The sequence below is a fragment of the Oratosquilla oratoria genome, chromosome 15, assembly GCF_046742065.1.
Source record: "Oratosquilla oratoria isolate Oo_2021 chromosome 15, ASM4674206v1, whole genome shotgun sequence".
Lineage (NCBI taxonomy): Eukaryota > Metazoa > Arthropoda > Malacostraca > Stomatopoda > Squillidae > Oratosquilla > Oratosquilla oratoria.
In genome coordinates this window covers 58,140,463-58,164,192 of record NC_134791.1, presented here as the reverse complement: position 1 = coordinate 58,164,192, position 23,730 = coordinate 58,140,463, and the positions used below count along the sequence as shown (strand labels likewise).

Sequence of the window (23,730 nt, the reverse complement as noted above, 5' to 3'; positions counted from 1 at the left end):
GGTTTCTGTATGCAGATATTTTATTGGAGTGGTTTTGGTGCATACTGTTATTATTCTCATTACCTTATTTAATATAGTTTTAGGATGTTTACTTTTGTTTTCTTGATGGTTGGGAACCATGTGTACAAGTATAGTCAAGTGTAATTCTCATGAACTGTTTGTAGATCATGATTAGTTTTCTTCCAAAGCCCATGCATGCTACTGATTTTAATATACTGTATCTATTTTCTTATTTATCTTCAATGTCTGGTCTTTGATGTGTGGACTGATCGAATAAAGTGAAATTACTATGAAAATTTAAATTAGCCCTGGTGCTAATATACTGTTGAGATTTTTTTTTAAGAATTGTTGTGGTAATATCATTTGATTTGATCAAATTTGAAGAAATCCTTGGGCCCAAAAGGGTTTGATCCTTTCAGGTGTAAAATAACTTTTGAAAATGGTTTGGACTAATACCAGACAGTTCTTAACTTTGATGAAGAATGATAAAGTTATTTCAGTTAATCTTTTTTTTTTTTTTTTAACACCATATCAGGGCTTAAAAAAATTTCTAATGTATGTCAGATACGTTTATTTAGCTCAAAAGAATTTTCAGGCCTTAAGGGATGAAATGGGTTGTAGTGGATTTATGCCTTTAAGTTTGGCTACCTCCCTTGTAAATGGAAAAAAAAGCCATTGATATGTGTATGTATATATGAATATGCTTAGATTATGACATTTCTTCCAGGGTGCCGTGTTCTTGGGTCCAATCACATCCATACCAGTACTTTTATTCTCAGGATTCTTTGTCAACTTTTCCACAATACCTATATATCTACGATGGATAACTTATATATCATATGTAAGGTAAGTAACCTCATATTTACTAGAAAAGAAAAATTAAGACAATATCCTCTTTTTCATTATAAATGTAAATGACACTTTGGAGGGGGCTAACCTCAATTTTGTAAACAGAAATGATGCTTTTAAAGAGATGTACTCTGTAGAAAGATATGATGATTTTGAATATAACTTGAAGTATATGTTCTCACTAAAGTTTTTTTTTCAGAATATTGGTATAAGCTATTTTTAATGTTTTCCTTTCTCATCCTTTTCTGTCTATTATGTTTCCTTTTTTTGATCAACCATTTTCTCAGCCTCAGGTCCAGCACTAAAAAAAAAGAAAAAAAAAAAAAAATGATAGTTCTTCTCAGTCTCCGTTTTTTTTTCATTTGCTTCATTTCTAAGTGCCTTTTCTTTCTCTTTTTCTTCATCACTCATTTCTGTTTTTATCCATACATTTTTGTAATTTTCACTATTTGCTAGCTTTGTTGTTTTAGTACTGCTATTATTTCAGACTTCAGTCTTATTCTTAACGGCCTATATTGTTTTTCTTTAGAGTATTTTTCCATTCTATGCACTTCCTCAGTTTCTTTGCCCATATCCTGTGCATCTTCTTGTTTCTCCTTCAGAATTGTTTTAGCAATCTTTGTCATCTTTTTCTCTTTGATATTTAGGTACATTATGTTTTTCTCTAATACCATAAACTACAATGTACTTTTTTCTCCACTGTGTCTCTGACCAAATTTTCTTTTTCCTTAATTACTTTGATTACCGTTTCTTTGGCATTTTCTTTCACTTGTACTATTTCTTTGAAATTTAACTTTTGATTTTCTTTTTCCACTTTCCATTGTTTTGTTATTTCTCGGACACTGCCTGTATTTGCTCTTTCACTTCTTTTTCTAAGGCCTCGTTTTTGTTTATATCCTCATTTTTCATTCTTTCACTCTCATTTCTGATCATATTCAATTCCTTTTTCAGTTCATCAAGCTCCTTGTTGGTCTCTTCATTAGCTTTTTTTTAGATGAGCTATTTCTCTGTACATTGCCCTGTGCTCACTTTTCAATTTAATTATTTCATCTAACAAATCAGTAATATCCCTGTTTCTCAAAATATTTTTGTACCTAGGTTCTCTATCCCTTTCTACCACCTCTACCTAAAATTCCACCCTCTCTTGTGAAACCAGAAAAAGTGTAATTGTCAAACCTTTGGTAAGATTTGGGGGTTTCATTCATACATGATCATTTGGAAATTACTCCCAAGTGGCAATTCCACCCTACTCACATCCAGACATCTCTTTGTCAGTTCGTTTTTCCTTTTTACACTTTTATCTTCTTCCATTTTAAGTATTTAGCTCTAACTTGTATAAAGATTACTCCATTTCATTCACTCGATTTTCACAATTCCTTTCTTGTTTGTATATAAAACTAGTGTTGTTCCAAAATATCCTAGTGACGAAGTGCTGCCTAGCACAGTGGAGCTCTTTCCAGACATCTGACACAATTTGGATTTAGACAAGGAAGATCATATACCACAAACTTGATTTGCTTCTACTCAAGACTAATAGAAATAATACAAGAAAGGAAAGGATGGGCAGATTGTCCTTTTCTAGATCTACAAAAAGCACGTGATAAAGTACCACACAATAAACTAATAAGAAAAATGGAATCAATAGGTGATATTAAAGGAAAATGATTTAAATGGATGGAAGACTTCTTGATTGAGAGAAAAATGAGGGTAGTAATTAGAGACCTGTAAAGAAATGATAAGTGATGACCCGCAAGGTTCAATATTGGCTCCAATCATGTTTGCCATATATATATTATATATATATATATTATATATATATATATATTATATATATATATATATATATATATATATATATATATATATATATATGACATGGATGAAGGTGTAGAATGTTATATGAACTTCTTCGCAGATGATGCAAAAATACTAAAGAAAGTAAGTACAGAGGAAGATTGTGAATCACTACAGAAAGATCTGGATAAATTCTGGGAATGGAGTCAAAAGTGGAAAGTGAAATTTAACATCAAGAAATGTAGTATAATGGAATTTGGAAAAAGTAAAAATAGAATATCAAGGAAGTATAAAATTGATGAAGAAGTCAAAAAAGTGAACTCAGAAAGGGACCTAGGAATAATTATCAGCAAAGACATGTCACCCGACAAACATTTCAATAAAATAATTGGAGAAACCTTCAACTTACTAAGGTCGATGAAAGTGGCTTTTAACTATTTGGATGAGGAAATGGTAAAGAAAATATTAGTTACACTAATAAGACCAAGATTGGAGTATGCTGCAACACTATAGACACCCAGTACTAAAAAGAATATAAAGAAATTAGAAAAGATACAAAGAGCAATGACAAAGATGGCACCAACACTCTCCAAATTGACATACAAACACAGATTGTCCAAATTCGAACTACCAACCCTGGAACAAAGAAGAGAAAGAGATCTACTGACTATTTATAGAATTATGAAAGGAATGGAAGTCCTTGATAGAGATGATTTGTTAAAGTGGGACAAGAAAAAACAAGAGGACATGAAAAGAAACAAAAGGATAGTTATAGAAGAGATCTGAAAAAGAATAGCTTCCCACAGAGTGGTGGATATCTGGAATAAATCAGATGAGGCAACAGTGTGTGTAAATACTATACAAGAATTTAAAAACAAACTTGATGCTGTAAGATACAAAGACAGGTCACTACAAGCATAGCTCCCTTCCCGTATAATACAACAAGGTAAATACACACACCCACACACAAAGAATGTGGAGAAATGCAGTTTTCTATACAGATGCATAAATACCTGGAATATCTCAGGAAGTGATATAGCCCAAGCTCAAACAATACATGAATTCAAATCTATATATGATAATCAGAAGTCAAGGATATAAATTAAGTTGGAACCGTACATGAATTTGAGGCTAGGTAGTGTAAATAAATAGAAAATAAGGAATGGAACTCAACAAGCATTGCTCCTTTTCCTGTATACTACAATTAGGTAATAACACACACACACATTCAATCTCCTTGGATCACTGGATGTGACAAATGATTCAGGACCTAACAGGATCTCATACTGGATACTCAAAGAATGTAAGGACAACTATCAGACAAGTTCCACAGTCTTACTATATGTTCAGTGAAAGAAGGCATTGTGCCACTTAATTGGAAAAGGACAAATGTGGTGCCAATTCACAAAGGTGGAAACAAGGAAACACCACTAAATTATAGGCCAGTATCACTAACCAGCACAATAGTGAAATTATGTGAAAGGATTGTGAAAGATTGATGGACCAAATATCTTGAAAAGATGAACATTCTGACAGACAGTCAGTTTGGCTTCAGATCTGGAAGGTTATGTGTATTGAACCTTTTAAGCTTTTACTCAAGAGTGATTGATGTGCTGCAAGAAAGAAAGGGATGGGTGGACTGCACATACCTGGACCTAGAGAGGGCATTTGATAAAGTTCCTCATGGTCAACTTGGTGTAAATTGTAGCATATTGGAGGACTGAAAGGCAAACTGCTAGAATGTATTAAAGGCTTTTTGAAGGTGCTTACACAAATAATGTTTATTGTCTATGTTAATGATAAGATGGAAAGAACAACAAGCTATGCCAACATGTTTGTAGATGATGCAAAAGTCATGAGAAAAGTGAAAAATTATGAGGACAGTAGAATATTGCAAAAAGATCTATCTACTATATTTGTATGGAGCCAAGAATGGGAAATGAAGTTCCATACAAAAAAAATGCAAAGTATTGGAAATGGGCAATAGTGGCAGAAGGCCATCCTTAAACTATTTTTTGGGGAGTGAACACATTACAAAAGCAAAAGAGGAGAAAGACTTAGGAGTCTTGATAAAAAACAACCTGTCATTTGACAGACATATCAGCAGGATTATGGGAGAGATATATGGACTACTGCAGAAGATTAAAGTGGCATTCCATTATATGGATGAAAAGATGATGAAAAGACTCATTGAAACCCTGATATGTCCAAGAGTGAAATAGGCATCAGTTGTATGTTACCCACATAGAGTGAAGGATACAAGCAAGATCGAGAGAATACAAAGGGCAGCAACCAAACTGGTCCCCAGCTTGGCAGATAAACCATATGAGGAAAGACTAAAAGTACTGGGTCTATCAACTTTGAAAGATCAACAAGAAGGAGGTGACAGGATTAAAGTATTCAGATCACTAAAGGGGATAGATTGCACTGACAAATGAGATCTGATTAAAGATGAGAGGGCTTTAAGAGGTCATGGAAGTAAATTACGAAAGACCACATGTCAACAGGATGTGAAGAAATACAATTTTCCGTATAGATGTATAAATATATGGAATATCTAACGTGATATAACTCAAGCTCAAACAATACATGAGTTCATATCTAAATATGATAATTAGAAAAAATCAAAGATATAGATTAAGGTGGAGCCATACATGAATTTGAGTCTAAGTATGAAATACACACACACACATCCCGCTCCTAACCCTTACCCATTTGTTTCCCATTTATCTTAGCTGCTCATGGAAAAAGTCATCACTGTCTCCCGCCCATTGCCTGGGTCAGAAGTAATGCTTCAAGACACAGCACATCCACAAGTGTCCCACTGCTTCATTCACTTTGGGTCCTTCCCTCCTCATCCCCTCATGTGCAAATAGAGATGAAGAAAAATCCTTTCAGGCTGCATCATTTCATTGTCCCTTCACATCCATTCTCACTTCCCTGCTCAACAGACATTACCCCTTTTTCAAAGCCCCCTTCACTCCATTCATCCATCTCATTCTAAGGCTTCCCATCATGTTCACTTATTCTTTTATCAGTTCTATCTCTCTGTTCCCTTTTCATTTCTGCTCTCCTCCTCACCTTCCCATTTATCACTCTATCATTTTTCTTATATTACAAAGGATTACAAAGGCGGAGCATGCTGACAGGAGACCTTTTGGTCCATATCTAGGTCGGATGTGAAAAAAATCATAATAATAAAATAATAAGTAAAAACTATAATAATGTAAATAACAAATAAAATACATTAATAAATGCATAGTTATAGTTAAATAATAAACAAACAGGTAAATAGTAAATAATAATAAATTGACATATAACTAATAGTAAATGAAAATTAGACAGACAAATGATAACAAAACAAAAACAAATACTACAAAATAAATTATAATCATTACAGCATCTTGCTTAGGTGTTTATCTAAATGATTCTTAAAGCTTCGAACTGAACTACATTGCACTACCTGTGCAGGAAGTTTATTCCATTCATTAACTACACGGTTGGCAAAGTTGCTTCTACGTACTTCCAAATTGAATCTATTTCCAGACAGTTTGAGACCATTGTTTCCTGTCTGATTCTCATTCAGTGTGAAAATTTGGTCACTTTTGATGTTGTCAATTCCCTTTAAAATCTTAAAGACCTGTATCAAGTCACCTCTGAGTCTACATTTTTTTAGGGAAAACAGATTAATATGTTTTAGTTGATTTTCGTATGATTTATCATTCTAGGAAAAAAATCTTCCAATTTCTAATAATTTTTTCTATTTCAGGTATGGATTTGAAGGCACACTGCTTTCTATATATGGCTTTGACCGAAAGCCACTCCACTGTTCTGTAGCATACTGCCACTACAAGTCACCAAAGAAATTTCTCGAAGAAATGGACATCTTGGGGGCAGAATTTTGGATTGATTTTGTGGTCTTGTGTGCATTTTTTGTTATCTTGAGGACCATTGGATATTTTGTGTTAAGGTGGAAGTTAAAAGCGGAACGTTAATATTTGTTTCTGTACTTGAAATGTATGTGCAAGTTTTGAAAAAAATATATATTTTGTACTTGGATAAACAATGAGTACAGAAACTTGTAATGTTAGCCACAAAGTCATGGAAAACCTTATATTTGGTGACCTGAATTTGTTGGGATAAACTAAGATATATCTGTTCTCATGGAAAATGAATTTTTCTGTACAGTTTGGGAATAAGAGAGAAAAACCACACCATGTGAATGTGAAAACTTAAGGTGTGACTTTAGACAGTTTTTACCTATACTTGTTTTACAGTGGCAGGAAAAATATTCAACTAGAATCTTGAAATTTTCAAGAAATGATAACACAGAAAAATGAACTGATAAATATTGAACTTTTGGGTTCTCTCTGTGATGCTTTTGGACTCTTCCTTCTATTAAAAAAATGATAAAGTAATAGTATGGAAAAGGTGGCCAAAGCAAAAACATAATCTCACACAAAATATTCATACTTGATAACATTCCATAAAACAATAAGATATCACAGAGAAGTTATAAAGGAATCCTTAGTATGAGTGCAAAGTGTGTATAAAGAATAAAAGATATGTGTGTTATTGTGCTCTGGTGAGATTGAAAGTATACCATACAAAAAATAAGTGGTAGAATATCTCTACTAGTTGAATTCCAAAGTATGAGGTGTACAACACCCATTTTATGAAAACATGTGAACACTGAAAGTGCTATGAAAATTAAACAGTGGGAGGAAAATACAGTTAATAACTTTTCTAAGTGTACATTGAAAAAACAAAATTCTTTCACATTCTGTGTGGACCTGGTAATTGTTTGTGTACAGACCAATTCTGAACATGATTATGGAAAGCAAGTTTCATGCATAAACATTCCTACACAACCATAATTAGACATATAGTTCCTAAATGGGCAGTCAAGACAAGTAACTGCAAGATGGTCATGCAGTGGGGCAAGTTTGCAGGAAAAAAACTCAAGTTTTTGTCAGTAAGGAAAATCTAGAATAATTTCAATGATGAATAAAACCTTGATAGATATGCATTACTCCAGATAAGCTCAGTCAGTAATGCTTATATAAAATCTTTCAATGATTGGAAATAGCTAATATAAATTGGAAGTTGTAACACTGACTAAATAAGAGAACTTTGAAAGGGGGACTGATAATTAATACCTACCTATAATCTTGCCTATCATAGACTAGCCTAACTCAATCTGGTATCCAAATACAACTTGGTTTTATCTAACCAGACCTATTCATGCATAATTTATCCATATTTAGTACTAAATCTTTTTAAGTGAAACCCAATCAAAGCCAGTTTCAGTGGGAAAAACTTGTCTGTCAAAATGTCTAAATATGGGCACCATAGAATAAGTAATGGATAAAGTTTGTATCAGCCTCATCTAACTTTTCATCTTCATGATTTCTCTACTGTTATGATGAATGTAATTGTTACCCATCATAATTGTCATCTTATGTAAAGACTTATATTAGATCATTTTTTCACATAATTAGGGGAAGGAGCAAATCTTTCTGAAATTGGAATAGGACAATTATTTTTTCTGGGCTGACCCATATTATCACTTTGACCAATGTCTTATGTCTAGGATTTAGGGTGAGAAGGAAGTTGGTAAAAAAAAATAAAAAATAAAAAATAAAAATTGGTGAGGTGGTTAACAAACTCAATATTACTGATGAATATTTTGTATAACTTTCTGGTTTGTTGGTCTTCAAGGCCAGACCATGTGAAACACATACAGGTGATCTTTAATTAAAATTATGTAGTTATCCTGTAGCTGATTGATAGTTCTGTACCATTACTAGTTCTACAAATACTACAACTTCTATTGCTATTATAACTTATCTCACAATTGCCTACTGTTTCCTCTGTACTCTCTAATACTTCCCTTTCTCTTTCTAGTAACTATATTATCATTGCTATTATCATGTGCACTGTCACATTCTGAAAGTGCTATTACTATCTCTACTACTGCCATACTTTCTACATCCTTCACCTCTACATCTATTAACATTTGCATACTACATTGATATTTTCTTCTCAATGGTGTTAAATCCATTCCACTAATGCTGCTGCTTCTACTACTACTACTACTGCTACTACAACAACAACTACTTCTACTATTACTACTACTACAACAACTACTACTACTACTACTATTGCTACTACTACAACTTCTGCTATGACTACCACTACTACTACTACTATTTCTACTATTACTACTACTACTGCTATTACTTTTGCTGCTACTACTACTACGGCTACAACTACCTCCAATACTTTATTACTGTACTATACTACTACTACTACTACTACTACTACTGCTGCTGCTACTACTATTGTAACTTGTATTACCACTACAGCTACTACTACTACTGTACAACTAAAAGTTGAGCTACTGCTCATAGGTTTAATTTCAGCATTGTCTACATATTTCCTAAAATTTACATTTTTATGAAGAAAACCACATACATTTAGCTATAGTGCTTGGGTTGTAAAGAATGTTCATGTTATGCAGGAACATTTCAAAACTGCCAAAAATGTGAAGCCTGTTTCTCTATTTGGCCACAAGGACACCCTTAGCTATCTTTATTTTACTTTTTAGCTATCAAGGTTGACTCAGACTGATTAAATAGTATTACCAAAGAAGGCTGCCATTAAATATTTCATAACATGAGCATTTTTATGGTCAGTCAGTGATTTCTCATTGAATTCTAAAGTCTTAACATTAAATAAAAACTGATGAAATGAGCAGTTATGGAAGAAGATTTACTTATTTAATTTATTACAATCAGCAGAAAACCATGTACAGGTAGGAAGGCATTGTACAGTTAGCAGAAACTAAGCAAGAGCATTAGCTTTAGCATTATGATAATTTTATTTTTTATTGTGATTATCATACCTCCGGCACAGAAACGTCCTTCTCATTTGTATATGAATTAGCTACATGACGTTTGTGAGGTTTATCCTTTGCTGTGATGTAGTTATAGTATTCATACCTATCACAGTTTGAATGAATATATCAGAATCTAAAAATCATTATATATTCAAATTATCACTGTAATTTGATCAGTAGGCCTCCTTTGCAAATTATTCATTATCAGGCAGAGAAAAATTGTGATATTCAAATCAGTATTTGGAAATAATCACAAGAAACAAAAGCAGTGAACTGATATATTATTAAAATTACATTATGGACAGGTACAAATAGTGAATACAATCTTGGAATTATTTTTTTCCATAAAATTACTACATACTCAACTTTTGTTTTCTTTATAGAGATTTATGTAGCACCAAAATGTCTAATTATTACACATGACACCAAAATCTTAAGATATTGAAAACAAGATTTACCAACTACCAGGCAGATACACTCACTCCTAAGTTTGTCTAAATACTATTGTGCTTACATCACTATGTATGTGCAAACAAATGAAGATATGTTGAAGGAGATAGTGGATGGACAGGATAGGTGCTGAAGGAACTGCTGTAGGATGAGAGAAGTAGAAGCATTCACCAGAATAGAAAGATATACAGGTACTCCTCGTTGAATGACGACAATTGGGACCAGCGCGCCGTCGTTAACCGAATTGGTCGTTAAGCGAAAGTGTATACATATACGTACATGTACTGTATGTACAATGTCCAGCAATACATGTATCTTTATTTTCGTGTATTTTCCCTCTTTTATACAGTACATTAAAGCTTTATTTACTGTTTATTTACGGTGGTTAGGTTCCTGAAATTACTGTATATGACCAAATCTATGTATGCTGACATTCCATATTGAATACCGGGGTATTTTTTTAGTTTCGACCATGGGCGCAATATAGCAATAGAAATTTAATTATTAATCTTGTAAATTAAAATGTATCAACGTAATATGCAATTTTGTGGGCGGAAATGAAAGTAAAAAATACCATGCTACAAGAAAATATGCTAATGAACGAAGTCGTCTGCCAACGTCTCTCACGACGACGACAACAAGGACGAGCCGGATGACATTTAATTTGCAGGTAATGATTTATCAAACACAGGTTAGGTTAGTTTAGTTTAGGTTAGACGAATTTATCCTTTCATTTCTTCGACATCGGCATCTATCATAACAAACATGGTGTACCATTCGTCCGACATGACTTCGTTACTTACGAAATTTGTTTTAGCACCTTTTTTTTCCGCTCACAAAATTGCATATTACGTTGATACATTATAATTTACAAAATTAATAATTAATTTTCTATTGCTATATTGCGCCCTTGGTCGAAACTAAAAATTTACCACTACCGGTATATACTGTACCCCAGGTAGTTTTTTCAGCTTGCAGGATGGTAATGTAGACCTAAGCTTCAGAACACTTTACCTCACAGGTAATATCCACCGTACAAGTTCATTTATAACATCATACAAATTTGCCTCAGCCAACTTAATTATCGTACACGACGTCATAACGTCGGGAGATTTACGTTAAACAAATGTCATAAAGCCCGTCGTTACTCCGAGTTGTCATTAACCGAGTAGGTCATTAAACGAGGAGTACCTGTATTAGAAATTTACAAAGGAAGCCGTATCAGCTAAATCTAAAGGAAATTGGCTGAATGAGAGTTTAATCAAGTATGAACTATTAGGGTATTTTCAAAATATTTCAAAAGTACTAGTTGTCTTCAATACAATATTTCACAAATTTTGTTTTGACCAATAAGAAACAGTTATGCTGCTGAAAGGTACCTTGTACAAATGGTAAATTCCACCAAAAGTTATGCATTTTGATACATAATACATTTGTTTCTAGTATTGAGTAGAATATATTTGGATTTACCTTGCTGAATGTGCACAAGGAAGTAAAATGACATTCATGTATTTTCATCTATAAAACTGGGAGGTCACTTGTGTAGATGTTGTGATGAATGGCTATAAAGATGAATGAATGAATGTATTGAGTGTCAATACATTTGCTTACAAAATCACAACTCCACAGCTATTCACAACAGTGATATAGAAGCAGTCCAACATAAATTCCACAAAAACAGCAGTCCAATATTTCTTCCCAATGAAATCTATGGGTGTGCATAGGGTCTTTGCCAGCCATTAATATTATCATTATAGTTTGTATATATACATGTGTATATATATATATATATATACTTATATATACATATATATATATATATATATATATATATATGCATAGATATATACATATATATACATACATATATATATATGAATATATATACATATATATATATATATATATATATATATATATATATATATGTACATATATATATATATATATATATACACACATATATATATATATATATATATATATATATATATATATATATATATATATATATATATATATATATATTTATGTACATACATATATCAAGGGCTTTTTCCCCCATACAAGGGAGGTAGCCAAAGTCAAAGGCATAAATCCACTCCCAGGCATTTCATACCCACATACTCCATTCTCATTCACCACCCCAGCCTCCCTCTCTTCTTGGCTCCTCCCAGACATTTACCTAGTTGTATCATACGGGAAGGGAGATATGCTCATGGTGACGTGTCTTTGTATCTTTCAGCATCAAGTTTTTTTTTTCAAATCTTGAAGTGTTTGCACACACTGTTTCCTAATCTAATTTATTCCAGGTATCCACCACTCTATGTGGGAATCTATCTTTTTTTTTTTCAGACCTCTTCTATAGTTATCCTTTTTGAGTTTCTTTTCATGTCCTCTTGTTTTTCCATTGTCCCATTTTAATAAATCATCTCTATCTAGGATTTCCATTCCTTTCATAATTCTATAAATAGTAGATCTTCTCTTGCTCTTCTTTGTTCCAAAGTTGGTAGTTCCAATTTGGACAGTCTTTGTTTGTATGTTAATTTGGAGAGAGTTGGTGCCAACTTTGTTGTTGCTCTTTGTATTCTTTCTAATTTCTTTATATTCTTTTTAATACTGGGTGTCCATAGTGTTACTGCATGCTAGTTTTGGTCTTAATAGTGCAACTAATATTTTTTTTAATAATTTCCTCACCCAAATTGTCAAATGCCACTTTCATTGACCTTAGTAGGTTGAAGGTTTCTCCAACTATTTTGTTGATATGTTTGTCTGGTGACATGTCTTTGCTGATTGATACTCCAAGGTCTCTTTCTGAGTTAACTTTTTCGACTTCACCAATTTTATAGTTTCTTGATATTCTATTTTTACTTTTTCCAAACTCCATTATACTACACTTCTTGATATTGAAGTTTACTTCCCACTTTTGAGTCCATTTCCAGATTTTGTCTAGGTCTAACTGTGATGATTCACAATCTTCCTCTGTTCTTACTTTCTTTAGTATTTTTGTGTCATCTGCAAAGAAATTCATGTAACACTCCACTCCTTCATCCATGTCATTTATATACTGTATATGGCAAACATGATTGGAGCCAATACCGAACTTTGCGGGACACTACTTATCATTTCTTCCCAATTTGAGTATTTGTCTCTGATTACTATACTTATTTTTTTCCCAGTCAAGAAGTCTTCCATCCATTCCAATAATTTTTCTTTGATGCCACCTATTGATTCTATTTTTCTTATTAGTTTTTTGTGTGGTACTTTATCAAATGCTTTTTGTGGGTCTAAAAAGGCACAGTCCACCCATCCATTCCTTTCTTGTATTATTTCTATTAGTCTCGAATAGAAGCAGATCAGGTTTGTTGTACATGATCTTCCTTGTCTAAATCCAAATTGATTTGGATTCAGTATATTTTTTCTTCCAGATGTTTAACCCATCTACTTTTGATAACTTTTTCACATATTTTTGCTATTGTGCTTGTAAGGGAGACCAGTCTGTAGTTGGTTGGATATATATGTGTATGTGAGTATATGTATATATATATATATATATATATATATATATATATATATATATATATATATATATACATGTATATATATATATATATATATATATATATATATATATATATATATATATATATATATATATATATATATATATATATATATATATTCATACACACACACACATGGAATGTCAGAAAATCACATGGCCCAGATGGAATAGTAAATTGGATATTGAAAGAATGTAAAGAAGAACTAGTAGACAAAATATACAACATAGTAAGTTGCTCACTCAAAGAAGGAAAAATGCCACAAGACTGAAAAAATGCTGATATCATATCAATTTATAAGGGAGGAAATAAGGAAAATCCAACAAATTACAGACTGGTTTTCTTTACAGGTACAGTAACTAAAATCTGAAAAAGCTATAAAATATAAATGGGTAAAACATCTGGAGGATAACAATATACTGAATTCGAGACAATTCAGGGAAGATCATGTACCACTAATTTGATCTGCTTTTACTCAAGACTACTAGATATAATGTAAGAAAGGGACAGATGGGCCAATTGAGCTTTCCTAGATCTACAAAAAGCTTTTAATAAAGTCCCTCACAAAAAAACTAAAACACTATTGGGAAACTGGAAACCATAAGGAATACAAGGTAAACTATTGAAATGGATGGAGGACTTTTTGCATGGTAGAAAAATGAGAGTAGTGCTCAGAACTAAGACTTCTACTTGAGAAGAGGTAATTTAAATGAGTCCCACAAGGATCCGTGCTGGCTCCAATAATATTTGCCATTTATGTAAATGACATGGATGAGGGAGTGGATGGTTACATATGCTTTTTTGCAGATGATGCAAAATTGTTAAAGTGAGTACTAAAACGGACTGTGACTCATTACAGAGAGATCTGAACAGGGTTTGGGAATGGAGTCAGAAGTGGGAAGTGGAATTCAACATCAAAAAATGTAGCATAATGGAGTTTGGATATCAGGAAGATATAAAATTGGAGAAAAAGAAGTAAAGAAAGAGGGATCTGAAAAAGACCTGGGAGTGATCATCACAAAAGATATGTCCCCTGACAAACATATAAACAAAATTGTTGGCAAAACCTATAACTTACTAAGATCAATAAAAGTGGCTTTTACCTACTTGGATGAAGAAATGGTAAAGAAAATACTAGTCACATTGATAAGGCCTAAATTGGAGTATGCAGTGACACTATGGTCACCCAGTACAAAAAAGAATATAAGGAAGATTGAGAGAATCCAGAGAGCAGCTACAAAGATGGCCCCAGAACTAACAAAACTATCATATAAAGAAAGATTTTTAAAATTGGAATTGCTGATTCTGGAACAGGGAAGAGAAAGAGGTGACTTGTTGACCATCTACAGAATTATGAAAGGCATGGAAGTCCTTGATAGAGAAGACTTACTAAATTGGGATAAGAGAAACACAAGAGGACATGGAAAGAAGCTTAAAAAGGACAATTATAGAAGAGACCTGAAAAAGAACAGCTTTCCCCACAGAGTGGTGGATGTATGGAACAAATTAGACAAAATAAACAGTGTGTGCAAAAACAATACAAGAATTTAAGAGCAAATTGGATATGGAGAGATACAAAGATGGGACACCACAAGCTTAGCTCCCTTTCCCGTAAGATACAACTAGGTAAATGAGCTTCTTTGCAGATGACGCAAAACTGTCGAAGAAAGTAAGTACTGAAACAGATTGTGAGTCACTGTTGAGAGATCTGAACAGGGTTTGGGAAGTAGAATTCAACATTAAGAAATGTAGCATAATGGAATTTGGAAAAAGTAAAAAAAAAAGTATATCAGGACAATACAGAATTGGTGAAAAGGAATTAAAAAAGTGGAATCTGAAAAAGACCTGGGAGTAATCATCACAAATGACATGTCCCCTGATAAACAGATAAACAAAATTGTCAGAGAAACCTACAACTTGTTAAGATCAATAAAAGTGTCTTTTACTTATTTGGACAAAGAAATGGTAAAGAAAATACTAGTCATACTGATAAAGCCTAAATTGGAGTATGCAGTGACACTATGGTCACCCAGTACCAAAAAAATATAAGGAAAAATTGAGAGAATTCTGAGAGCATCTATGAAGATGGCCCCAACACTTTCAAAACTGTCAAAACTAGAATTACAAACTCTGGGACAAAGAGGAGAAAGAGGTGACTTGTTGATTATCTACAGAATCATGAGAGGTATAAAAATCCTTGATAGAGAAGACTTACTAAATTGGGATAAGAGAAATGCAAGGGGACAGGGACAGAAACTCAAAAAAGACAGTTACTTAAGAGACCTGAAAAAGAACAGCTTTCCCCAGAGAGTGGTGGATGTATGGAACAAACTAGACAAAACAATATTGTGTACAAAAACCATACACGAATTTAAGAGCAATTTAGACGCTCCAAGATACAGAAATGGGACACCATGAGCATAGCTCCCTTTCTGGTATGATAGAACAAGGTAAATACATGCACACACACAGATAAGATATCAAGATGGAGAGCAGTAACAAGTGGAGTTCCACAAGATTCAGTGCTTGCACCAATAATGTTTCTTGTCTATGTCAGTGACGTGATGGAAGGAACAACAAGCTAAGCCAACATGTTTGGAGATAATGCAAAAAGCATGAGAGAAGTAAGAAAAATGAGGGTAGTAAACTACTGCAAAAAGATCTAGACATTATTTTTTCATGGAGCCAAGAATAGAATTTGAAAAAAAAAAAGTGCTAAAATGGACAATAGTGGCCAAAGATCATCCTTAAACTATTCCTTTGGAAGTGAGCCTCTTACAAAAACAAAAGAGGAGAAGGACTTGGGGGTGTTGATAAAAGATAACTTGTCATCTAACAGACATATGAGCATGATTGTGGTAGAGACATACAAACTACTGCAGATGATCAAGGTGGTGTTTCACTATATGGATGAAATCATGAAAAATCTCATCTAAACCGTGATCCATCCAAGACTGGAATATGCATCAGTAGTATGGTTCCCATTCAGAGTGAAGGACATAAGCAAGATCAAGAGAATACAAAGGGCAGCAACTAAACTGGTCCCCAGCCTGGTAGATAAACTGTATAAGGAAAGACTAAAAGCACTGGGTCTGTTAGGTTTTAAAGATTGAAGAGGAAGAGGTGATACAATTACAGTATTCAGGTTACTAAAGGGGATAGATTGTATTGAGAGAGGAGATCTGATTAGAGATAGGAGGGTTTTAAGAGGTCATGGGAGCAAATTAAGGAAGACCACATCAATAAAAATGTGAAGAAATACAATTTTCCATTTAGATTCATAAATACTTGGAATAGCTTAGGAAGTGATATAGCCCAAGCTAGAACAATACATGAGTTCAAATCTAAAGATGATAATTGGAAATCAAGGATATACAGTAGATTAAGTTGAAACTGTACATGAAATAATTGGGGCTAGGTACAACAACAAATTGGAAAATAGGATATGGGACCCAACAAGTGTTGCTCCTTCCCTGTATACTGTAATTAGGTAAATACAAATAGGTAAATACAACTTATAATTTAATAAGAACAACTAAAGTGGCATTTACATACCTGGATGAAGAAATGGTGAAGAAAATTCTAATCACTCTGATAAGACCAAGATTGGAATAAAAATGTCATGATAGAATCAGAGGAAAAAATGAGTGAGGAGTTTAACAAATATTTTCTCTTGGTGTTTACTAAGGAGAGGATAGACATGGTACCTGACTGCGATCTGATTTTCAGTGGGCATGAAGAAAATAGACTATCAAATATCAGCATTAGTAAGGTAAAAGTTGTCAAACAGATTGGAAGACTTAAAGCTACAAAATTCCCAGGTCCAGATGAAAATTTTACAAAAGTGCTTACAAAGTGTAAATTTGAAATCTGTGACCAGTTAACAGAAATATTTAATAAGTTGGTACTGGTTTTGTGCCTATTGCTTGGGGGCAGGCAAACATTGTTCCTGTTTTCAAAAAGAGAGATAAATTGTCTATATGCAACTACAGGCCAATCAGTTTGACATCAGTTATAGGTAAAATGCTTGAATCAATAATAGTTAATAGACTCAGAGATCACATCAAGAGACATAATTTGATTCATGACTCACAGCATGGTTTCTCCAAGGGTAAGTCATGTGTGACTAATCTTCTATCTTTTTACACTAACATATATAAGGTGTCAGATAACAATGATAGTTACAATGTTATTTACCTTGACTTTAGCAAAGTGTTCAACAAGGTGCCCCACCAGAGACTACTAAATAAAATCAAAGCCCATGGCATAGGAGGAAAAGTGTTAGAATGGATTAAAGCTTGGATCAGTGACAGAAAACAGCAGGTCACTATAAATGGGGGTAAAATACAAATGGGTGAGTTTCTAGTGGAGTTCCTTAGGGCTTGGTTTTGGGTCCCTTATTCATTATGTACATAAATGACTTGGACAATGGGATTAATAGTAATGTTAGTAAGTTTGTGGATGACACTAAAATAGGACACCTAATTAGGTCAGGAGACAATGCTGAGATTCTGCAGGATGATCTTAACAAATTGTTCACATGGTTGGTGAAATGGCAGACTTCAATATTTCAAAGTGCAGTGTGTTATAAGTAAGCCTACATAACCCTAAAAACAGATATATCTTAGATAACACATTCTTAGAGAAAACTAAGTGTGAGAGAGACTTGGGAGTTCTAGTGAGTTCTGACCTTATATCCAGGAAACAGTGCATTAGAACCAAGAATAAAGCTAACAGAGCATTAGGTTTCATTACTAGGATGGTTACAAATAGAAGTCCAGAGGTAATTATCAAACTCTATCTAGCATTACACCTATCGTTGACTATGCAGTAGTTTTGGTCTGTCTTATAGAATGGACCTCAATTCACTAGGATCAGTACAGAAGAGAATGACCAAAATGATACATGGGTTCAGAAATTTACCTTACAAAGAGAGGCTTAGGCACCTTAACTTACACTCTCTGGAAAGATGTAGAGTGTGGGGTAATCTAATAGAGGTGTTCAAGTGGATCAAAGGCTTTGACAAGGGTAATGCAAAAAGGTCATTATATTAAGACAACAGGGCAGGACTCATGGTAATGGATTTAAATTGGACAAATTTAGATTTAGGAAGGAAATAGGAAAGAATTGGTTTACTAACAGAGTGGTCAACGAATGGAATAGACTTAGTAACCATGTAGTGAGCACAGAAACTATAGGTTGTTTTAAGAAACAGTTAGACAGTTTTATGAATGGGGATGACAGGTGGTAATAGACATGGAACTACCTAGTGTAGGTCTTATGGTCTTTTGTAGTCTCTTTCATTCTTATGGTCTTATGTGCTCTACCATCCTCATTTTTCACTTTTCTTATGATTTCTGCAATATCTGCAGACATGTTGGCATAGCTTGATGTTCCTTCTATCATGTCATTAACATAGACAAGAAATATTATTGGTGCAAGCACTGAACCTTGTGTAAAAGTGGCAGTTGCCAACAAGTCTATCAAAATAAAAGTGGTTTGTTCATGTATTTACCTAGTTATATTATACAGGAAAGGAGCTATGCTTGTAGTGACCCATCTTTGTATCTTTTGGCATCAAGTTTGTTCTTAAATTCTTGTATAGTTTTTGCACACACTGTTGCCTCATCTAATTTGTTCCAAATATCCACCACTCTGTGTGGGAAACTATTCTTTTTCAGATCTCTTCTATAACTATCCTTTTTGAGTTTCTTTTCATGTCCTCTTATTTTTCTTTTAACCCACTTTAATAAACCATCTCTATCGAGGGCTTCCATCTCTTTCATAATTCTGTAAATGGTCAGTAGATCTCCTCTTTCTCTGCTCTGTTCCAGGGTTGGTAGTTCCAGTTTGGAAATCTTTGTTCGTATGTCAATTTAGAGAGAATTGGTGCCATCTCTGTTGTTGCTCTTTGAATTTTTTCTAACTTCTTTATATTCTTTTTAGTACTGGGTGTCCATAGTGTTGCAACATACTCCAATCTTGGTCTTATCAGTGTAACTAATATTTTCTTTACCATTTCCTCATTCAAGTAGTCAAAGGCCACTTTCATTGATATTAGTATATTGAAGGTTTCTCTGACTGTTTTGTTGATATGCTTGTCTGGTGCCATGTCATTGCTGATAATTACTCCTAGGTCCTTTTCTGAGCTAATTTTTTTTAACTTCCTTTGTACCAATTTTATATTGCCCTGATTTTCTATTTTTACTTTTTTCCAAACTCCATTATACTACATTTCTTGATGTTGAAGTTCACTTTCCACTTTTGACTCCATTCCCAGACTTTATCCAGGTCCTTCTGTAGTGATTCAGTCTTCCTCTGTACTTTCTTTAGCAGTTTTGCATCATCTGCAAAGAAATTCATATAACATTCCACACCTTCATCCATTTCATTTATATATAAGGCAAACATGGGAGACAATACAGAACCTTGTGGGACTCCACTTATAATTTTTTCCCAGGTTGAGTTTTTGTCTGTAAGTACCACCCTCATTTTTCTCCTGTTCAAGAAATCTTCCATCTGTTACAATGACTTTCCTTGTATACCACCTATTATTTCAATATTTCTTAGTAGCTTTTTGTGTGGTACTTTATTAAATGCTTTTTGTAGATCCAGGAAAGCACAATCTGACCCATTTGTCCCTTTCTTGCATTATTTCTATTAGCTTCAAGTAAAAGCAAATCAAGTTAGTGGCACATGATCTTCTGTGTCTAAATACAAATTGTTTTGAATTCAGTATATTATTTTCTTCCAGATGTTTAATACATCTACTTTTGACAACTTTTTCACTTTGGGGAAGTCCAATGTAAGTTTCCTTGGCCCTGTTTAAATAAGTAAATTAGTGGTAGGTGGGGGCAAACCCAATTTTGGAAAAAGAAGAAAATACAAAAAAAAAAAAAAAAAAAAAAATTCTGAATGAATGTTGACTGACCTCCATTCACAGAGGAATATTATGTGAATTCTAACATCTTGGATGTCTCAAGGCTCCAATTGCATAAAATTTCTGCATTTAATACATACATGATAAATATACTCCAACTTCCTAACATTTGTTACTCACAGCCCAACTACTGCTGGCAATATTCCTCAGCCCTCCCATAGATCTGTCTGGGAAGAAAAATTGGACTTGTCTGTTTTGTATTAGTATGGGGCTGTTTCTTTGTCACTGGCTTGTAGTAATAGATGATCAGTCACCAGCTATCAGCTCTCCCTGTGTGAAAAGGGATGAAAACATAACTGAAGTTGATAAACTGGTTCTGGTCTCAGTCCTGAGATTGAATGTCAGCCCCTCAGGATTCCACCTTCAGATAAGGAGAGTGTTGATAAGTTTTGGAAATAGGCGACATGGAAATAATTTTCTCAGATGTCCACCATGGAGGACCACCACTTGAAAGTCTCTGTCACTGGACTCTGAAATTCATAATATGAAAGAAAATACCTGAAGATCTACCTACAATCCTAGTATCGTTTGAACCTATTCTCACAACTGACTGACATGATGACCCCTAAAGTAACAAATACCTTTCATAACCAGCATCTATTTTGCATTCTACATTGCCAATGTACTTTAAGGAACTTTTCTTCATTATGCCTGTTAGATAGAAAATACTGCTCAGAAATAGTGAGAGTACAAGCAAGAAGTTTGTTAATGTATTATTAGTTATATATTTTAATGAAATTTGTGTTTAGAAATGCTTTTCACTCACATTCTCACATAAGCACATGCATGTAATTATATGCAAACGCACACACACACAAACACTTTCAACGAACGGACGGCTTGAAGAACGTTCTGAAGAAAAGTGCAGATTGTGGATCCCAACGCAAAGAGAAGTGCCTTTTTGTATTTACAGGGTGGGGGAAATTGCTCGTGGGGTAGTGGGAAAGTAAGGAAAGAGGAGAAGGGGAGGGATTGCTGGGGAAATGGAAGGTAATGAGGAAGTAGAGGACTTGGCCCTAACAGACCGCCGAAAAGTAAACAAGCGACCGCAAGACGAGCTGGAGGACGACGGAATGTCTAATAAGAATGTAAAGATTAGAAGTATAGATAGGAACAATACAGTAGAAAGTGATGAGAATATTTTCAAGGGATTTAAAGAGAGTGGGGGGGACACAAACCCCCCCCGACTGACAAGACTAGAGAAGAAGGTTGATAAGGTGATCGAGGACTTGGAGAGTAGGTTAGGTCATATGAACACCATTTTACAAAGGGTTGAAAGATTGGAAGAACTAGAAAAGGCGAATAAAAACTTAACTGATGAAATAGAAGACCTAAAAAGACAGTTAAGAGATGTAAAGGTGGAGAATGAGGAATTGAAGAAGAATAGTAAAGAAAACAGAGAGACAATAGCTAAAGAAAGTAAAAATTGGAAGAAAACCCAAGAAGGATATAAGGTTTCATTCACTGACATAGTCAAACAGCAATTGAAAGAACATACTGAAGACTCAGTTATTAAAGTGATGAGACAAAAGGAGAATATAGTAAGAGATTTAGCAGACAAGAAGAAATGTATAATTATATTAGGAATGGAAGAGAAACACAACACAGATAGAACCACAAGAATCAAAGAGGAAAATGAAAAAGTAAGCCAATTACTAGAATCAGTTCAGGAAGATGAACCAGAAATTATGAAACAAATCGAAGAGAAATTTAGACTCGGAAAGTATAGCACAGACAAGACCAGACCAATTAAGATTAAATTCAAGTCACAAACAACGGCAGAGAATATCTTATCCAAAACAGGGAAACTAGCAACAAGTGAACAATACAAAAAGATATGGATAAAAAGAGAAATGAATAAAGAGGAAAGAGAGGAAGAAAAGCAGAAAAGACTGGAAGCTAAGGCAAAAAACGAGAACAGAACGGAGTCAGAGAAAGAGAGATTCTATTGGAGAGTAGTGAACATGAAACTAAGGAAGTTCGACATACAAAAGAAAAACATAAGGGAAACAGAGAACACAATGGAAGTGGCAGAAAACTAAGAGTGTCTTACACAAATATAGATGGATTAATAACAGGATTGAATGAGCTGAATGATTATTTGAAGGAAAAAGAACCGGACATAATGGGAATTGTAGAAACAAAATTAAAAGGCCCACTACCACCCAACAGTGTAGGACATGATGCATACAATTATTGGATTAGAAACAGAGAGAAAAAGCAAGGGGGTGGAGTTATGTTCCTGACTAAGAAGGATATAAACGTGAAAGGTGTCATATATGGAAAGAATACAGTAGAGATGATTATGATAGAAGTGGAAGACAGAGATAAGAAGAGCAGAAAATTTGTGATAAATTATGTGCCTCCAAAAACAGCCTCATGGGAGGAGAGTGAACATAAATGTATGTTAGAGGACACAAAGATAACATTAAATAAAATAATGGAAGATGGAGGAAAAATAGTTATGATGGGCGACTTTAATTGCAAAGAAATCTGCTGGGAAGAAATGACAGTAAAGGGTGGAGACGACTCATGGGGAAACGCTCTACTTGAGATGATTATTGACCACACAATGACACAATGGATACAGGAGAACACTAGGTATAGAAATGAAGAAGAACCATCGAGACTAGACTTATTAATTACATCTGAACCTAGAATAGTGGACAAGATTGAATATAAAACACCAATAGGTAAAAGTGACCACATATTGATTGAACTGGAACTTAATGAAGAAAAATATATGAAAAGAAATGAACAATATAGAAAAGGAAGAATGATGTATGAAAAAACAAACTTTGATAAAATAAGAGAATTCTTTCAACAAGAAAACTGGGAAGAAATATACAAAGAAGAAACATCAGTGGAAAAGAAATGGAATATTTTGACAAAAATTTACAAAAAAGGAGTGGAAAAGTATGTCCCAAGACAAAAACAAGAAAAAGAATATGTAAAATGCTGGTACAACAAAAGTTGTAGGGAGTTAAACGACAAACGAGACAAAGCCTGGACCAGATGGAAAAAAGACAGAAAACCTGAAAAATGGAAAATATATACCAGTTATAGAAATGAATATGTACAAACGTGCAGAGAGGAAAAGAGAAAATATGAAAAAGACGTCATAGAAAAATGTAAAGATCAACCAAAACTATTCTACAGATTTGTAAACAATAAACTGAAAAACAAACAGGACTTGGAGAAATTAAGACAAGGGGGAGTTGAATACACTGAGG

The 23,730-nt window shown here is 33.8% G+C and overlaps 1 protein-coding gene across 7 annotated transcripts in view; it reads left to right on the top strand.

Annotated features, from left to right (window-relative positions):
• The window catches only part of Atet (ABC transporter expressed in trachea), a 115,926-nt gene extending 106,017 nt beyond the window's left edge, over positions 1 to 9,909 (top strand). For all 7 annotated transcript variants that reach the window (XM_076198938.1, XM_076198937.1, XM_076198941.1 and 4 more), the window contains 2 exons: positions 728 to 846; positions 6,413 to 9,909. In XM_076198938.1, the coding sequence (XP_076055053.1) occupies positions 728 to 846; positions 6,413 to 6,638 (345 nt within the window). In that variant the 3' untranslated portion in view covers positions 6,639 to 9,909. The remainder of the gene's footprint in view (positions 1 to 727; positions 847 to 6,412) is intronic.
• The last annotated feature ends 13,821 nt before the right edge of the window (positions 9,910 to 23,730 follow it).